Raw genomic sequence first — 14,988 nt, forward strand, 5'->3', positions numbered from 1 at the left:
TTTGTTGTATTCGGCGCATGTGACAAATAAAGTTTGATTTGATTTGACAAGTAACAAGGATGCAATTATTACAGACAACATTTTATTTTATTCTCATTTGAGGGTAAATAAAACCAGCTGAATTATTATAGTGGATGGATGTTTCATTAAAAAAGGCCAATGATTGAGAAAAATAAACAAATTTCATTTTGTTATCCCCTCACATACTCTCTTTATCCTTGTAGCCCCCCTCCCTGCCCCTGTACTCACCTCCTTGGACGTCATAGACCATCTGCACCCAGCTGCCCCTGCCCACAGTCTTCCATTCAGCCCGGTACCGGAGGACGGGTACACCCCCGGTGGCGTCAGGCTCCTGGAACTCCACCCTGGCTGAGCTGGAGAACGGCTCCACCTCCCCGAGGGACGGGGCTGACGGGACATCTAGAGAGGAGAGGAATCACACATAAAAGTACTCATTTAAGAACAGTATATTTAATTTGATGCCAACATTAAATATTAGATTCACAATATGATGATTTTGGATAATTAGCTACAGACTGTGATTATGACTGACCAGCCTGAATGAGGAGAAACTCCTTGGATTCTGTGCCCATCTCATTGGCAGCAGTACAGTTGTAGCTCCCGAAGTCATTCTCAGACTCTGGAGTGACCTGGAACAGAGGAGAGAATCGATGCATGAAAGAAACTCAGGAGAGCAAAGCATTACAAACATAACGTGACTAGATGCTTGAGTCAGTTTGTTCCACTGGTGTTTGTCCATTAGAGATGCCTATTTTAGTCCTCTGTCTCTGTGCTTCCCTCTACTGAATAATGAAAACACACTCAGTCTCCCCACAGTGGAACTGGGGGAGAACCCTGCAAATACTAGCTGTCACACATTCAATCTTTATGACATGTGGAGTGTTCTTAATTTAGTGTGTGTGTGTGTATTCGTGTGTGTCTGTGTGATCATGCATGTGTGTGTGTATCTGCGGGTCTCTACCTCCAGGTAGCTGGCTGTGGGGCTCTGGAAAACCTTGGCTTTGGTGACGTTAGCGTTGGGAAGCTGAAACCCGTCCCTCAGCCAGAGCATGGACACGTCACTGGGGTGGGCCAGGACCTCACAGCTGATGTTAGCTGCATTCCCCTCCCAGGTATACACTGTCACTGAGCCCTGGATCTTAGGAGCATCTATGGAGGAATGAGCCAGCAACGTGAATAAGAGATTTCTGTCTTTTCTCTTAAATATTTAAAAGAGTGGGCTTTGGCACAAACATTAGAAGCTGCAGGCAGTATGCCAGCCAGGCCTGACTAAGACTTTAAGCACTAGAGACAGTGGCTGTGTCCTTATTCCCTATATAGTGCACTACTTTTGGGAACCTATGGGAACTGGCAAAAGTAGTGAACTATAGGGTGTAGGGCTCTGGTCAAAAGTAGTGCACTATAGGGTGTAGGGCTCTGGTCAAAAGTAGTGCACTATAGGGTGTAGGGCTCTGGTCAAAAGTAGTGCACTATAGGGTGTAGGGCTCTGGTCAAAAGTAGTGCACTATAGGGAATAGGATGCCATTTCAGATGCAGCCCTGTGACATGTAGAGCTCTTACAGCGGACTTCCAGGTAGGCGGGTTGAGAATCCACTCCGATGGCGTTGCGTGCAGAGCAGAGGTACTGGCCAGCGTCGGTGAACTTGGCGTACTTCAGCGTGAGGGAGGACACACGAGCATCACTCCTCACTACGACGTTCCCATCCAGACTCTATAGGGCAGGACATCACAGGGTAGCAAGCAACAAAAGGACCTCTGTTTGCAGTACATCAATTTTAACCTCCTATCCTATTGTGATCCATGCATTATTGAGAACCCATACATTATAACACTCTGTAGTTATATCATAGTAATATTGAACTCTGAGCCTGGAGACAAACCATTGTAGCATTGAGTGCTTTTCCTATGGCTGTAACAGCAAAAGGTGATGACACTACACACTTAAGAGAGACAGGGATAGAGTAAAGATCAAAACCCTCTGTATTGTACAGTAGAGATGTGTACAGTAGCAGAGCACATCACTAATGGTAGAAGAAGCAGTATGGATGGAGCCATCAAGAGCTTTTCACACAATGGCTGTAGAGTGAGGAGGCTGAAATCAGTTACAGCAGGCTATTTAGGTCTCAGCCTGTTAAACGCTACTGGTGTATAGTAGTGGTTCCTGTGGACAGGATAACATGCCTAGCTTGCATTTTTACACAAAGCCTGCTGTGTGGTTCACATTATCGTGTGAAATTCAGTGTTGAATTGTTCAGTATTGAATTATTTGTGTACTTTCCCAACAGCAACATACTGTCTGATGTACAGTTTATACATCTACTGTATACATATTATAGGGGAGGCATTCTAGACCACAAGTTGATCCATGAAATGAATGTACAGTACATCAACTCATTGAGGTGCTTCTATTCCATAGAATTAACTAGCTACCTAGTCAGTGGAGTGCCAACTGTGAATGGTCTCTGTAATTCTAAACTAGAGCAGCACCATGCTGACTAAATGAAATGGTGGTTAAGACTCCAGCTTCAGAAGTAGAACCAACGCATGTGACATAGGGAAGAGGACAAGAACACAGTGTGCCAATACATTCAAGACCTTGCCAATTAAAACTATAGCAGAAACCCTGCTAATAGCTAACTGGAACTCTTGTTGTTGACACTGAACAGTCTGGGTCTGGAACTCTTGATGTTGTTGTTGACACTGAACAGTCTGGGTCTGCTACTCTTGATGTTGTTGTTGACACTGAACAGTCTGGGTCTGCTACTCTTGATGTTGTTGTTGACACTGAACAGTCTGGGTCTGCTACTCTTGATGTTGTTGTTGACACTGAACAGTCTGGGTCTGGAACTCTTGATGTTGTTGTTGACACTGAACAGTCTGGGTCTGCTACTCTTGATGTTGTTGTTGACACTGAACAGTCTGGGTCTGCTACTCTTGATGTTGTTGTTGACACTGAACAGTCTGGGTCTGCTACTCTTGATGTTGTTGTTGACACTGAACAGTCTGGGTCTGGAACTCTTGATGTTGTTGTTGACACTGAACAGTCTGGGTCTGGAACTCTTGATGTTGTTGTTGACACTGAACAGTCTGGGTCTGCTACTCTTGATGTTGTTGTTGACACTGAACAGTCTGGGTCTGCTACTCTTGATGTTGTTGTTGACACTGAACAGTCTGGGTCTGCTACTCTTGATGTTGTTGTTGACACTGAACAGTCTGGGTCTGGAACTCTCACGCCAGTCCAAACCACTGTTAAACTCATGTTAGGTGTCGTAGAAGAGCTGGACTCCTGGCGACCTCTGCATTTTATTTTGCATGGCTTTGAAGTTCAACACCCACACATTGTATGTGAACCGTCCCATGAATGCCTCTGTGTTGTTCAATTAGCTACAGTAGGGACTAGTCTGGGGGACAAACTAACTAAGGAAGTGGCTCAAAAGGCACCCTATTCCCTACATAGTGAACTACTTTTGACCAGAGCCCTATAGGCACTAGTCAAAAATAGTATACTATATGTGATTTGGGAAACTAACTAAGAGAAGAATAGTGCTCATTAGTTCTGTATTCAAATTCAACAGAAGCAGCATGTCTGGGGCATTAAGTATGCCTGAGGAAACGCTTACATAACACAGGCAAGGCAGTCAGTCCGCTTTTCATTCCAACCCCACCAGCCTCCTCCACCTCCTCCCTCCATCCCCCACCTTCTCCTCCTCCCTCCATCCCCCACCTTCTCCAAACACTGACAAGGATAATTACATCAGAGCTGAAAGGGTGGCCAGAGAGTGTGACAGTGTCCCGCCAGCCTTGTGGTGCACTCACATATGCCACCCCTTATGTACAGGCAGGTCTTATTGTGGTTCTTGGTGAAGCGATGTAGTCCACGTGCCAGGTACATTAATAAGATATTGGTGTAGTGTAGATAGAACATTCCATTTTTGGGTTGTACTGTGAGGTTAAAGAGGGTCAACAACAACTCATCATCATGGCCAAAGACTGGACAACCACATGGCAGACCAGACCATGATATACAATCTCATTCTGTCCAGAGGAAGAGCATCTCCTTCTGTTCATATGTAACACGAGAACATAGATTCATTAAAGTTTCATAACTATGGGTTTCAACAACAGAGAGTTTATTAATAATGCAGGGTGGTGTTGCCTATTGGAAACATCAAGCAATTTTAGCTCAGCTCGATCATTGGTGTACCCTAGATCTTATTCCCTGGAAAGAATGAGAACAAACATCCTTCACCAGTTGTCTGATACCTGGCTACAGGTTTCAAGGACAATTTTTCAGGCTGAGTGAAGCCATACTAATAAACCAAAGAGGACTGATAAGAGTTTCTCCATCAGTTTCCATGACTACGGCAACAATAGAAAGAAGAGAACTGTAAAGCAGAAAATCAATATGGTGAAAGAGGATACATGGGCATGGTATTTGGTAGATTGTGATGGGTATTGGGTATAGTATAGAAGCTATACCTTGTGTTGTTCGGGCCGAGTCCAAGAGGCCTGTAGAGGACACAGACAGAATAAAACAACAACAAGCAAAGCAATCCATAGACAGGAATCCTCATCCAGTACCTCACAGCTAGGACAAACAACACTAGACGAGCATGCAACTCAACAACACTGCCCATATACCCAAACCTTTACCTGCTGTAGTCCAGTGAAAAGGGCTAACGCTAAAACGTTAAAACAATTAGACTCATCAACCTTCACACTCCCCAGCTGTATTAAACTACTCAGCATCAAACCAGAAAAGCAGCCTAGCCAGCGGGCTAAAATGGTGTAATGACATCATTTCAACCAGTTTAGCCTGCTGGGTACATGTTCATGTGTAAATAATATACACTACATTTGAGCTAGCATGGAGGGATGCTGGAAGAAACAAATCATACAACATTTCTCCATATATCATCTTCAAAATCGAATTATTAAGAATTGTTTATGATTATCAATCATGATGAATCCACATGTAATATGAAGTTATATAATCAACACAAAACTTAACACACAATTCAGCACGACAAAACATAATCAACCGTGATTAAAAAAGTATTTACTTTTCTCTGAATTCTGTCATTCAGGTACTGTAATAGAACATGCTTTATGGGTTTCCTAATGTTAAGGAGAAACAAGAGGCATGAAGGAGAGATGATTGATAATGGACGACGGCGTAGTGATGAATGGAAAGGAGTATGGAAGCCAGACGACAAGCAAAATGGTAAACAGCTTTCCATCAGATACAGAAAACAACCAAGTGTCCCATCTGCTGAAACGTACTGCAGGCAAAAAGGCCCAGAACTCAATTCATTATTAATACAGTCAATCTTAACATTCCTTCCAGACCATCCTCTCTCATTTAGAGCTGGACGCCTTCCAATCACTCACAGATGAGTGAATAATGAGTGAATAATGAGTGAATTCATCTGGCTTCTATTCTGGCATCTATCTTTAATACGGGCTAGCCTATACCACTGTAGACTCACTGCCTGTCATAGAGAAACACAACACACACATCAAGAGACTAGTTAACACAGGGAAAGCTTTACTCACACTGCAGGGCAGAACCACACACATGAATAAACCAGACCAACAATACAGTATGTCAAGTTAAAGACACTGAGTGAAGACTCATCCTAAGTAGGGAGGGTCCAGATGAACATCTTTGCATGTACTGTATATTGAGCCATGGTATGTAGCTAATTTAGATAGTGAGTGTGTTGGTAATATGATATCACTATTCTTTACGGTCCACTGGGGTGTGGCGAGACAGGAGAGACACACACAGCAAGACAGGCCCATTTAACACCTATGTCAGAAAAACAGTTTGGCTCCAGATCCCACAGCGCAGAGGAGGAGCTGCTGCTCAATTAGCTCCGTAATACCGGTGCTGCTGCTCATTATTACAGGACGCATAACTAACAGCACCCCTGGTCGTGGCTGGTCTGACACAGAACTGTGAGGTATGGAATTGAGTTGACACATATCACTGTCAGACCCATGTTTTATGTTTGTTTAAACAATGGGACATGGACCAAAAGCAAATTACTAGCTGATGGTGAGAGCTGTAAACACCATAGCATCTAATCAGTTTAGTGCAAACCAGCACTAAATAACATCCCCCCAAGACAAATCTAATTTCCAAGCAGCGCTCCTCATCCCCTGGGTAAGCAGTGAGCAGCGAGCGTCTCTCTCTCAGCTGTGATGTATGATCACATCACTGAAGGTGGGGGAGGGGGGAGGAAGAGAGGCACTGTTGTAGAGGAGATTCTACAGAAGAAACACTCACATAACTATCTCACCCGGCACCACACAAAAGGCATCCTCTCTATAGTCATAAACAGCCCTACAGTAGGGTATGGTTACAGGACTGGGCTGGGGAAGTGTTTTTTTCCCATCCTGACTGGGATCAGTTAAGAAGCTCTCCATCATTTATCCTGGCTAGCAGCATTCCAACTGTCATACCATAAGAACAAACTGCCATTCAATGTCCAGAGAACCACATTGTACCACCACTGACCAGACAGACACATAAATGAGCGTTGTGTTAGAAGTGTAGCTAGAGAACAACAGCCTCTCTACAGTCTCACCCTACTGTACCAGTGCTTAGTAAAGCAAGCCCTTGGATTGAAAGCATTCTTCTTTTTCAACAACGCTCCCTGAACCAATCATGTTATAGTGCAGCAGCCAACAGCAACCAACAGCACCACATGATTGAGCTCTCTGATCATTCAGAACATTTCACCTTCAAATGGCTATTCCCAAGAGTTAATAGCTACTTTCCTACTCTCTTTACAACTCTCAACTATCTGAATACCAGACCGATCTCATTGTGTTTCCATGGAGTGCATTATCATAAATTAGGCAGCTCCAGTAAGATTTAATACACAGTAATCTGAAATATTCAATATCTGGTCATCTGTACCAAGTTTGAGCTCTAATGAGCTTTGAAGAAACACATTTTCAAGCGAGTTTGCTCCTCCTTTCCAGAGCCTGAATGTTCTCAGATAATTGCAGCCTGCAAACTTTGTAAATCAAGTATAATGTTTAATATACTGTATATTCATATAACCCAGCCTTTCAGTTTGAAAGATAATATCCAAATCATGCATAAACACTTCAATTACATTTGAGCTATTAACAATTTTTACAACAAGTGCCTTCAAATAAGGGGGTTGAAACAACGACATAATTCCAAAACAAATGAGTATGAGAGCACTAGAATAGAACAGTAAGCTGGGTTAAACTTGTTTATGTAATAGCTAAAACATACAGTATCTTCTTGGAAGACAACGTTACCATGGCATGTGTGACCCACATTTAGGCTATTCTATGGGTTCAAACCTTTTGCCAATCTGATCATCTCAACTGCCATTTCAATGTCTATGTAGATATACAAACGTGACAATGTGAATTTGTCTGCCATCACTATCGTAAATGTGTAAGGAGAGAATATGCTGTGTAGAATAAAAAATAAAACATATTCTTTATAAAGTAAAGCCTCTTAGGCTATAGTTATTAGTCATTACATACATTACCTAAGACAACAGTCAGACTCGAGTGGATGAGTGGAAGCTATCTGAGGGAATAATACACTTTAACGCCATGTCAACAGGGATAATGGTTAATCCAGCACCTCTTTACACCATGTCTATGAGTACAACAGTCAGACTCGAGTGGATGAGTGGAAGCTATCTGAGGGAATAATACACTTTAACGCCATGTCAACAGGGATAATGGTTAATCCAGCACCTCTTTACACCATGTCTATGAGTACAACAGTCAGACTCGAGTGGATGAGTGGAAGCTATCTGAGGGAATAATACACTTTAACACCATGTCAACAGGGATAATGGTTAATCCAGCACCTCTTTACACCATGTCTATGAGTACAACAGTCAGACTCGAGTGGATGAGTGGAAGCTATCTGAGGGAATAATACACTTTAACGCCATGTCAACAGGGATAATGGTTAATCCAGCACCTCTTTACACCATGTCTATGAGTACAACAGTCAGACTCGAGTGGATGAGTGGAAGCTATCTGAGGGAATAATACACTTTAACACCATGTCAACAGGGATAATGGTTAATCCAGCACCTCTTTACACCATGTCTATGAGTACAACAGTCAGACTCGAGTGGATGAGTGGAAGCTATCTGAGGGAATAATACACTTTAACGCCATGTCAACAGGGATAATGGTTAATCCAGCACCTCTTTACACCATGTCTATGAGTACAACAGTCAGACTCGAGTGGATGAGTGGAAGCTATCTGAGGGAATAATACACTTTAACACCATGTCAACAGGGATAATGGTTAATCCAGCACCTCTTTACACCATGTCTATGAGTACAACAGTCAGACTCGAGTGGATGAGTGGAAGCTATCTGAGGGAATAATACACTTTAACGCCATGTCAACAGGGATAATGGTTAATCCAGCACCTCTTTACACCATGTCTATGAGTACAACAGTCAGACTCGAGTGGATGAGTGGAAGCTATCTGAGGGAATAATACACTTTAACACCATGTCAACAGGGATAATGGTTAATCCAGCACCTCTTTACACCATGTCTATGAGTACAACAGTCAGACTCGAGTGGATGAGTGGAAGCTATCTGAGGGAATAATACACTTTAACACCATGTCAACAGGGATAATGGTTAATCCAGCACCTCTTTACACCATGTCTATGAGTACAACAGTCAGACTCGAGTGGATGAGTGGAAGCTATCTGAGGGAATAATACACTTTAACACCATGTCAACAGGGATAATGGTTAATCCAGCACCTCTTTACACCATGTCTATGAGTACAACAGTCAGACTCGAGTGGATGAGTGGAAGCTATCTGAGGGAATAATACACTTTAACGCCATGTCAACAGGGATAATGGTTAATCCAGCACCTCTTTACACCATGTCTATGAGTACAACAGTCAGACTCGAGTGGATGAGTGGAAGCTATCTGAGGGAATAATACACTTTAAAGCCATGTCAACAGGGATAATGGTTAATCCAGCACCTCTTTACACCATGTCTATGAGTACAACAGTCAGACTCGAGTGGATGAGTGGAAGCTATCTGAGGGAATAATACACTTTAACGCCATGTCAACAGGGATAATGGTTAATCCAGCACCTCTTTACACCATGTCTATGAGTACAACAGTCAGACTCGAGTGGATGAGTGGAAGCTATCTGAGGGAATAATACACTTTAACACCATGTCAACAGGGATAATGGTTAATCCAGCACCTCTTTACACCATGTCTATGAGTACAACAGTCAGACTCGAGTGGATGAGTGGAAGCTATCTGAGGGAATAATACACTTTAACGCCATGTCAACAGGGATAATGGTTAATCCAGCACCTCTTTACACCATGTCTATGAGTACAACAGTCAGACTCGAGTGGATGAGTGGAAGCTATCTGAGGGAATAATACACTTTAACACCATGTCAACAGGGATAATGGTTAATCCAGCACCTCTTTACACCATGTCTATGAGTACAACAGTCAGACTCGAGTGGATGAGTGGAAGCTATCTGAGGGAATAATACACTTTAACGCCATGTCAACAGGGATAATGGTTAATCCAGCACCTCTTTACACCATGTCTATGAGTACAACAGTCAGACTCGAGTGGATGAGTGGAAGCTATCTGAGGGAATAATACACTTTAACACCATGTCAACAGGGATAATGGTTAATCCAGCACCTCTTTACACCATGTCTATGAGTACAACAGTCAGACTCGAGTGGATGAGTGGAAGCTATCTGAGGGAATAATACACTTTAACACCATGTCAACAGGGATAATGGTTAATCCAGCACCTCTTTACACCATGTCTATGAGTACAACAGTCAGACTCGAGTGGATGAGTGGAAGCTATCTGAGGGAATAATACACTTTAACGCCATGTCAACAGGGATAATGGTTAATCCAGCACCTCTTTACACCATGTCTATGAGTACAACAGTCAGACTCGAGTGGATGAGTGGAAGCTATCTGAGGGAATAATACACTTTAACACCATGTCAACAGGGATAATGGTTAATCCAGCACCTCTTTACACCATGTCTATGAGTACAACAGTCAGACTCGAGTGGATGAGTGGAAGCTATCTGAGGGAATAATACACTTTAACGCCATGTCAACAGGGATAATGGTTAATCCAGCACCTCTTTACACCATGTCTATGAGTACAACAGTCAGACTCGAGTGGATGAGTGGAAGCTATCTGAGGGAATAATACACTTTAACGCCATGTCAACAGGGATAATGGTTAATCCAGCACCTCTTTACACCATGTCTATGAGTACAACAGTCAGACTCGAGTGGATGAGTGGAAGCTATCTGAGGGAATAATACACTTTAACGCCATGTCAACAGGGATAATGGTTAATCCAGCACCTCTTTACACCATGTCTATGAGTACAACAGTCAGACTCGAGTGGATGAGTGGAAGCTATCTGAGGGAATAATACACTTTAACGCCATGTCAACAGGGATAATGGTTAATCCAGCACCTCTTTACACCATGTCTATGAGTACAACAGTCAGACTCAAGTGGATGAGTGGAAGCTATCTGAGGGAATAATACACTTTAACGCCATGTCAACAGGGATAATGGTTAATCCAGCACCTCTTTACACCATGTCTATGAGTACAACAGTCAGACTCGAGTGGATGAGTGGAAGCTATCTGAGGGAATAATACACTTTAACGCCATGTCAACAGGGATAATGGTTAATCCAGCACCTCTTTACACCATGTCTATGAGTACAACAGTCAGACTCGAGTGGATGAGTGGAAGCTATCTGAGGGAATAATACACTTTAACGCCATGTCAACAGGGATAATGGTTAATCCAGCACCTCTTTACACCATGTCTATGAGTACAACAGTCAGACTCGAGTGGATGAGTGGAAGCTATCTGAGGGAATAATACACTTTAACACCATGTCAACAGGGATAATGGTTAATCCAGCACCTCTTTACACCATGTCTATGAGTACAACAGTCAGACTCGAGTGGATGAGTGGAAGCTATCTGAGGGAATAATACACTTTAACGCCATGTCAACAGGGATAATGGTTAATCCAGCACCTCTTTACACCATGTCTATGAGTACAACAGTCAGCAGACTGCAATGTAAAGGACGTTAAAGCACTGAGAGAGGTGGCAAAGATATATGTAGCATGACACACTAGTGAATAGCACACCACAGCATGCACATGCACACACTTGTAACACAGACACGTTTCTCACAAATATCCCTCAACACCAATTCCACACAGGAAAAACAGAACCACAATTATCATGCTGATAGTCAATAAGCAAATACAACAACACGGATTAAAATAAGAATAAAATAAGAATAAAATAATAGGCCTATATGAACAATTCACCATAATAGCTGGATAGATGACTGTGGCACATATTTCATGTGAGAGTTGATCATTAGCTTCCCCTTTCACCTGTCTACCAACCTATTTGAACCACAGCCGCTATGATAAGTGTTGCTAGCACGGCAGAGATGAGGGACAGCCAGGTTCAAAAACAATTAGCAGCCATTTTCCAAATCACGCTATCCTGGCGTCTTGTAAAGAAGGCGTTCCCTCCGGGATCATTGCCCACGAGACCCACAGTGCCAGGCCACAGCTGTGAAGGCCACACCTTAATGCTCCTGTTTTTAAATATGTTCCTAATGATAATTCAATGCAGGCTGCTAATCATTTCTTCACCCACCACCATGGAGAGATGGCTATACCAGTACAACACAGGTGCAAACTCAGGCATTTTGCTTTTGGCTTCAACCTTGACAGAATGATTGATGACAGATATGCAATGAGACAGATCGTCTACATGAGAGAACAGAGAGGGACACAGACTGAGCAGCAGTATGGCACGGAGCTGCCCCGATGCATAGAGACGGAGATGATCGGACCGGGAATGGCAACACAGAAATGAGGAGGTTCTCTTTTTAAGGTCATTACGGTAACCGTTTTCTCTTTTGACCTCAGTTGACAAGGCAGAGGAAACCCCCAAAGTTCAAACACCCAGAACCACTCTTATGTAAGGACCAGTGCAACGAAAAAGTCAGGCTATATTTGGAAAACATGCCATTTTTGAATCGATTTCATAAACCCTGATAATATCATAGCTTGAGGATTTTCAAGGAATATTGCCTGAAGAGCAGACAAGAAAATTCCATAAAAATACTTATTTGATCCTATCAGGGTTTTTGTTGAATCTCATACGCAATTTGTTCTATCAACTGATTTTGTTCCATTTCTGTGCCACACTGATTTCATACCTGATAGATCCTGTTTAGATGTGCCTGCAAGGGAGAGAATGTAGCGAAGTAAACGGACCTTCCCGTGGGCTCCGCCTATCCACACTCCTCCTATCCTGTACAGGTACCTACAGCATGTCTCTGATTAAATGGCCCCACCCATTACCTGTCTATTGGACTAGATGAGATCATTGGTACTACAGGGAAGTAGCTACAGTGCCTTCGGAAAGTATTCAGACCCCTTGACTTTTTCCACATTTTGTTAAGTTACAGCCTTATCCTAAAATGACTTTTTTTAAAGGATCCTCAAAAATCTACACACATAATGACAAAGCAAAAACAGGCTTTTAGATTTTTAAAAAACAGAAATACCTTATTTGCATAAGTATTCAGACCCTTGCTATAAGACTTGAAATTGAGCTCAGGTGCATCCTGTTTTCATTGACCATCCTTGAGATGTTTCTACAACTTGATTGGAGTCCACCTGTGGTAAATTCAATTGATTGAACATGATTTGTAAAGGCACACACCTGTCTATATAAGGTCTCACAGTAGACAGTGCATGTCAAAGCAAAAATCAAGCCATGAGGTCGAAGGAATTGTCCGCAGAGAGCCGAGACAGGATTGTGTTGAGGCACAGATCAAGGAAAGGGTATCAAAACATTTCTGTAGCATTAAAGGTCCCCAAGAACACAGTGGCCGCCATCCTTAAAAGGAAGAAGTTTGGAACCACGAAGACTCTTCCTAGAGCTGGCTGCCCGGCCAAACTGAGCAATCGGGGGAGAAGGGCCTTGGTCAGGGAGGTGACCAAGAACCCAATGGTCACTCTGACAGAGCTCTAGAGTTCTTCTGTGGAGATGGGAGAACCTTCCAGAAGGACAACCATCTCTGCAGCACTCCACCAATCAGACCTTTATTGTAGAGTGGCCAGATGGAAGCTACTTCTCAGTAAAAGGCACATGACAGCCCCTTGGAGTTTGACAAAAGGCACCTAAAGACTCACAGACTATGAGAAACAAGATTCTCTGGTCTGATAAAACCAAGATTGAACTTTTTGGCCTGAAAGCCAAGCGTCACGTCTGGAGGAAACCTGACTCCATCCCTATGGTGAAGCATGGTGGTGGCAGAATCATGCTGTGGGGATGTTTTTCAGCGGCAGGGACTCTGAGACTAGTCAGGATCGAGGCAAAGATGAACAGAGCAAAGTACAGAGAGATCCTTGATGAAAACCTGCTCCAGAGCTCTCAGGACCTCAGACTGGGGTGAAGGTTCACCTTCCAACAGGATAACGACCCTAAGCACACAGCCAAGACAACGCAGGAGTGGCTTGGGACAAGTCTCTGAATGTCCTTGAGTGGCCCAGCCAGCGCCCAGACTTAAACCTGATCGAACATCTCTGGAGAGACCTGAAAATAGCTGTGCAGCGACGCTCGCACATCCAACCTGACAGAGCTTGAGAGGATCTGCAAAGAATGGGAGAAACTCCTCAAATACAGGTGTGCCAAGCTTGTAGTGTCATACCCAAGAAGACTCTAGGCTGTAACCGCTGCCAAAGGTGCTTCAACAAAGTACTGAGTAAAATGTCTGAATACTTATGTAAAGGTAATATTTCAGTTTTTTCTATAAATTAGCAAACATTTCTAAAAAACTGTTTTTGCTTTGTTATTATGGGATATTTTGTGTGGAATGATGAGCAAAAAATGTAATCAATTTTACAATAAGGCTGTAAATTAACAAAATGTGGAAAAAGTCAAAGGGTCTGAATACTTTCCGAAGGCACCGTATATGGACTATGTGGCATTGTATGAAAATACAAGATCCATAGATGAATGTATGTAGCAATCTGCAGGGGACTAGCATAGGCTGCTATAGGGACATAGGTCTAAATTGCTATAGGGAACATAGGTCTAAACTGCTATAGGGAACATAGGTCTAAACTGCTATAGGGACATAGGTCTAAGCTGCTGTAAGGACATAGGTCTAAGCTGCTATAGGGGACATAGGTCTAAGCTGCTATAGGGAACATAGGTCTAAACTGCTATAGGGAACATAGGTCTAAGCTGCTGTAAGGACATAGGTCTAAGCTGCTATTGGGATATAGGTCTAAACTGCTATAGGGAACATAGGTCTAAGCTGCTATAGGGACATAGGTCTAAGCTGCTATAGGGAACATAGGTCTAAGCTGCTATAGGGACATAGGTCTAAGCTGCTATAGGGAACATAGGTCTAAGCTGCTATAGGGACATAGGTCTAAGCTGCTATAGGGACATAGGTCTAAGCTGCTATAGGGAACATAGGTCTAAGCTGCTATAGGGACATAGGTCTAAGCTGCTATAGGGATATAGGTCTAAGCTGCTATAGGGAACATAGGTCTAAGCTGCTATAGGGACATAGGTCTAAGCTGCTATAGGTCTAAGCTGCTATAGGGAACATAGGTTTAAGCTGCTATAGGGACATAGGTCTAAGCTGCTATTGGGAACATAGGTCTAAGCTGCTATAGGGAACATAGGTCTAAGCTGCTATAGGGAACATAGGTCTAAGCTGCTATAGGGAACATAGGTCTAAGCTGCTATAGGGACATAGGTCTAAGCTGCTATATGGACATAGGTCTAAGCTGCTATATGGACATAGGTCTAAGCTGCTATAGGGAACATAGGTC

The 14,988-nt window shown here is 43.0% G+C and overlaps 1 protein-coding gene across 13 annotated transcripts in view; it reads right to left on the reverse strand.

Moving 5' to 3' along the window:
* The window catches only part of LOC110503959 (neural cell adhesion molecule 1), a 113,026-nt gene that overhangs the window by 18,098 nt on the left and 79,940 nt on the right, over positions 1 to 14,988 (reverse strand). For 6 of the 13 annotated variants that reach the window (XM_090218631.1, XM_021582631.3, XM_090218630.1 and 3 more), the window contains exons 9-14: positions 12,351 to 12,374; positions 4,501 to 4,530; positions 1,582 to 1,732; positions 983 to 1,170; positions 554 to 650; positions 250 to 420 (exon numbers count right to left, since the gene is read on the reverse strand). In XM_090218631.1, coding sequence (XP_090074757.1) covers positions 250 to 420; positions 554 to 650; positions 983 to 1,170; positions 1,582 to 1,732; positions 4,501 to 4,530; positions 12,351 to 12,374 — 661 coding nt within the window. The remainder of the gene's footprint in view (positions 1 to 249; positions 421 to 553; positions 651 to 982; positions 1,171 to 1,581; positions 1,733 to 4,500; positions 4,531 to 12,350; positions 12,375 to 14,988) is intronic. The other 7 variants (XM_090218633.1, XM_021582635.3, XM_090218629.1 and 4 more) reach the window with 2 other exon arrangements.

Source organism: Oncorhynchus mykiss, chromosome 24 (genome assembly GCF_057628025.1).
Source record: "Oncorhynchus mykiss isolate SJ-2025 chromosome 24, ASM5762802v1, whole genome shotgun sequence".
Classification (NCBI taxonomy): domain Eukaryota; kingdom Metazoa; phylum Chordata; class Actinopteri; order Salmoniformes; family Salmonidae; genus Oncorhynchus; species Oncorhynchus mykiss.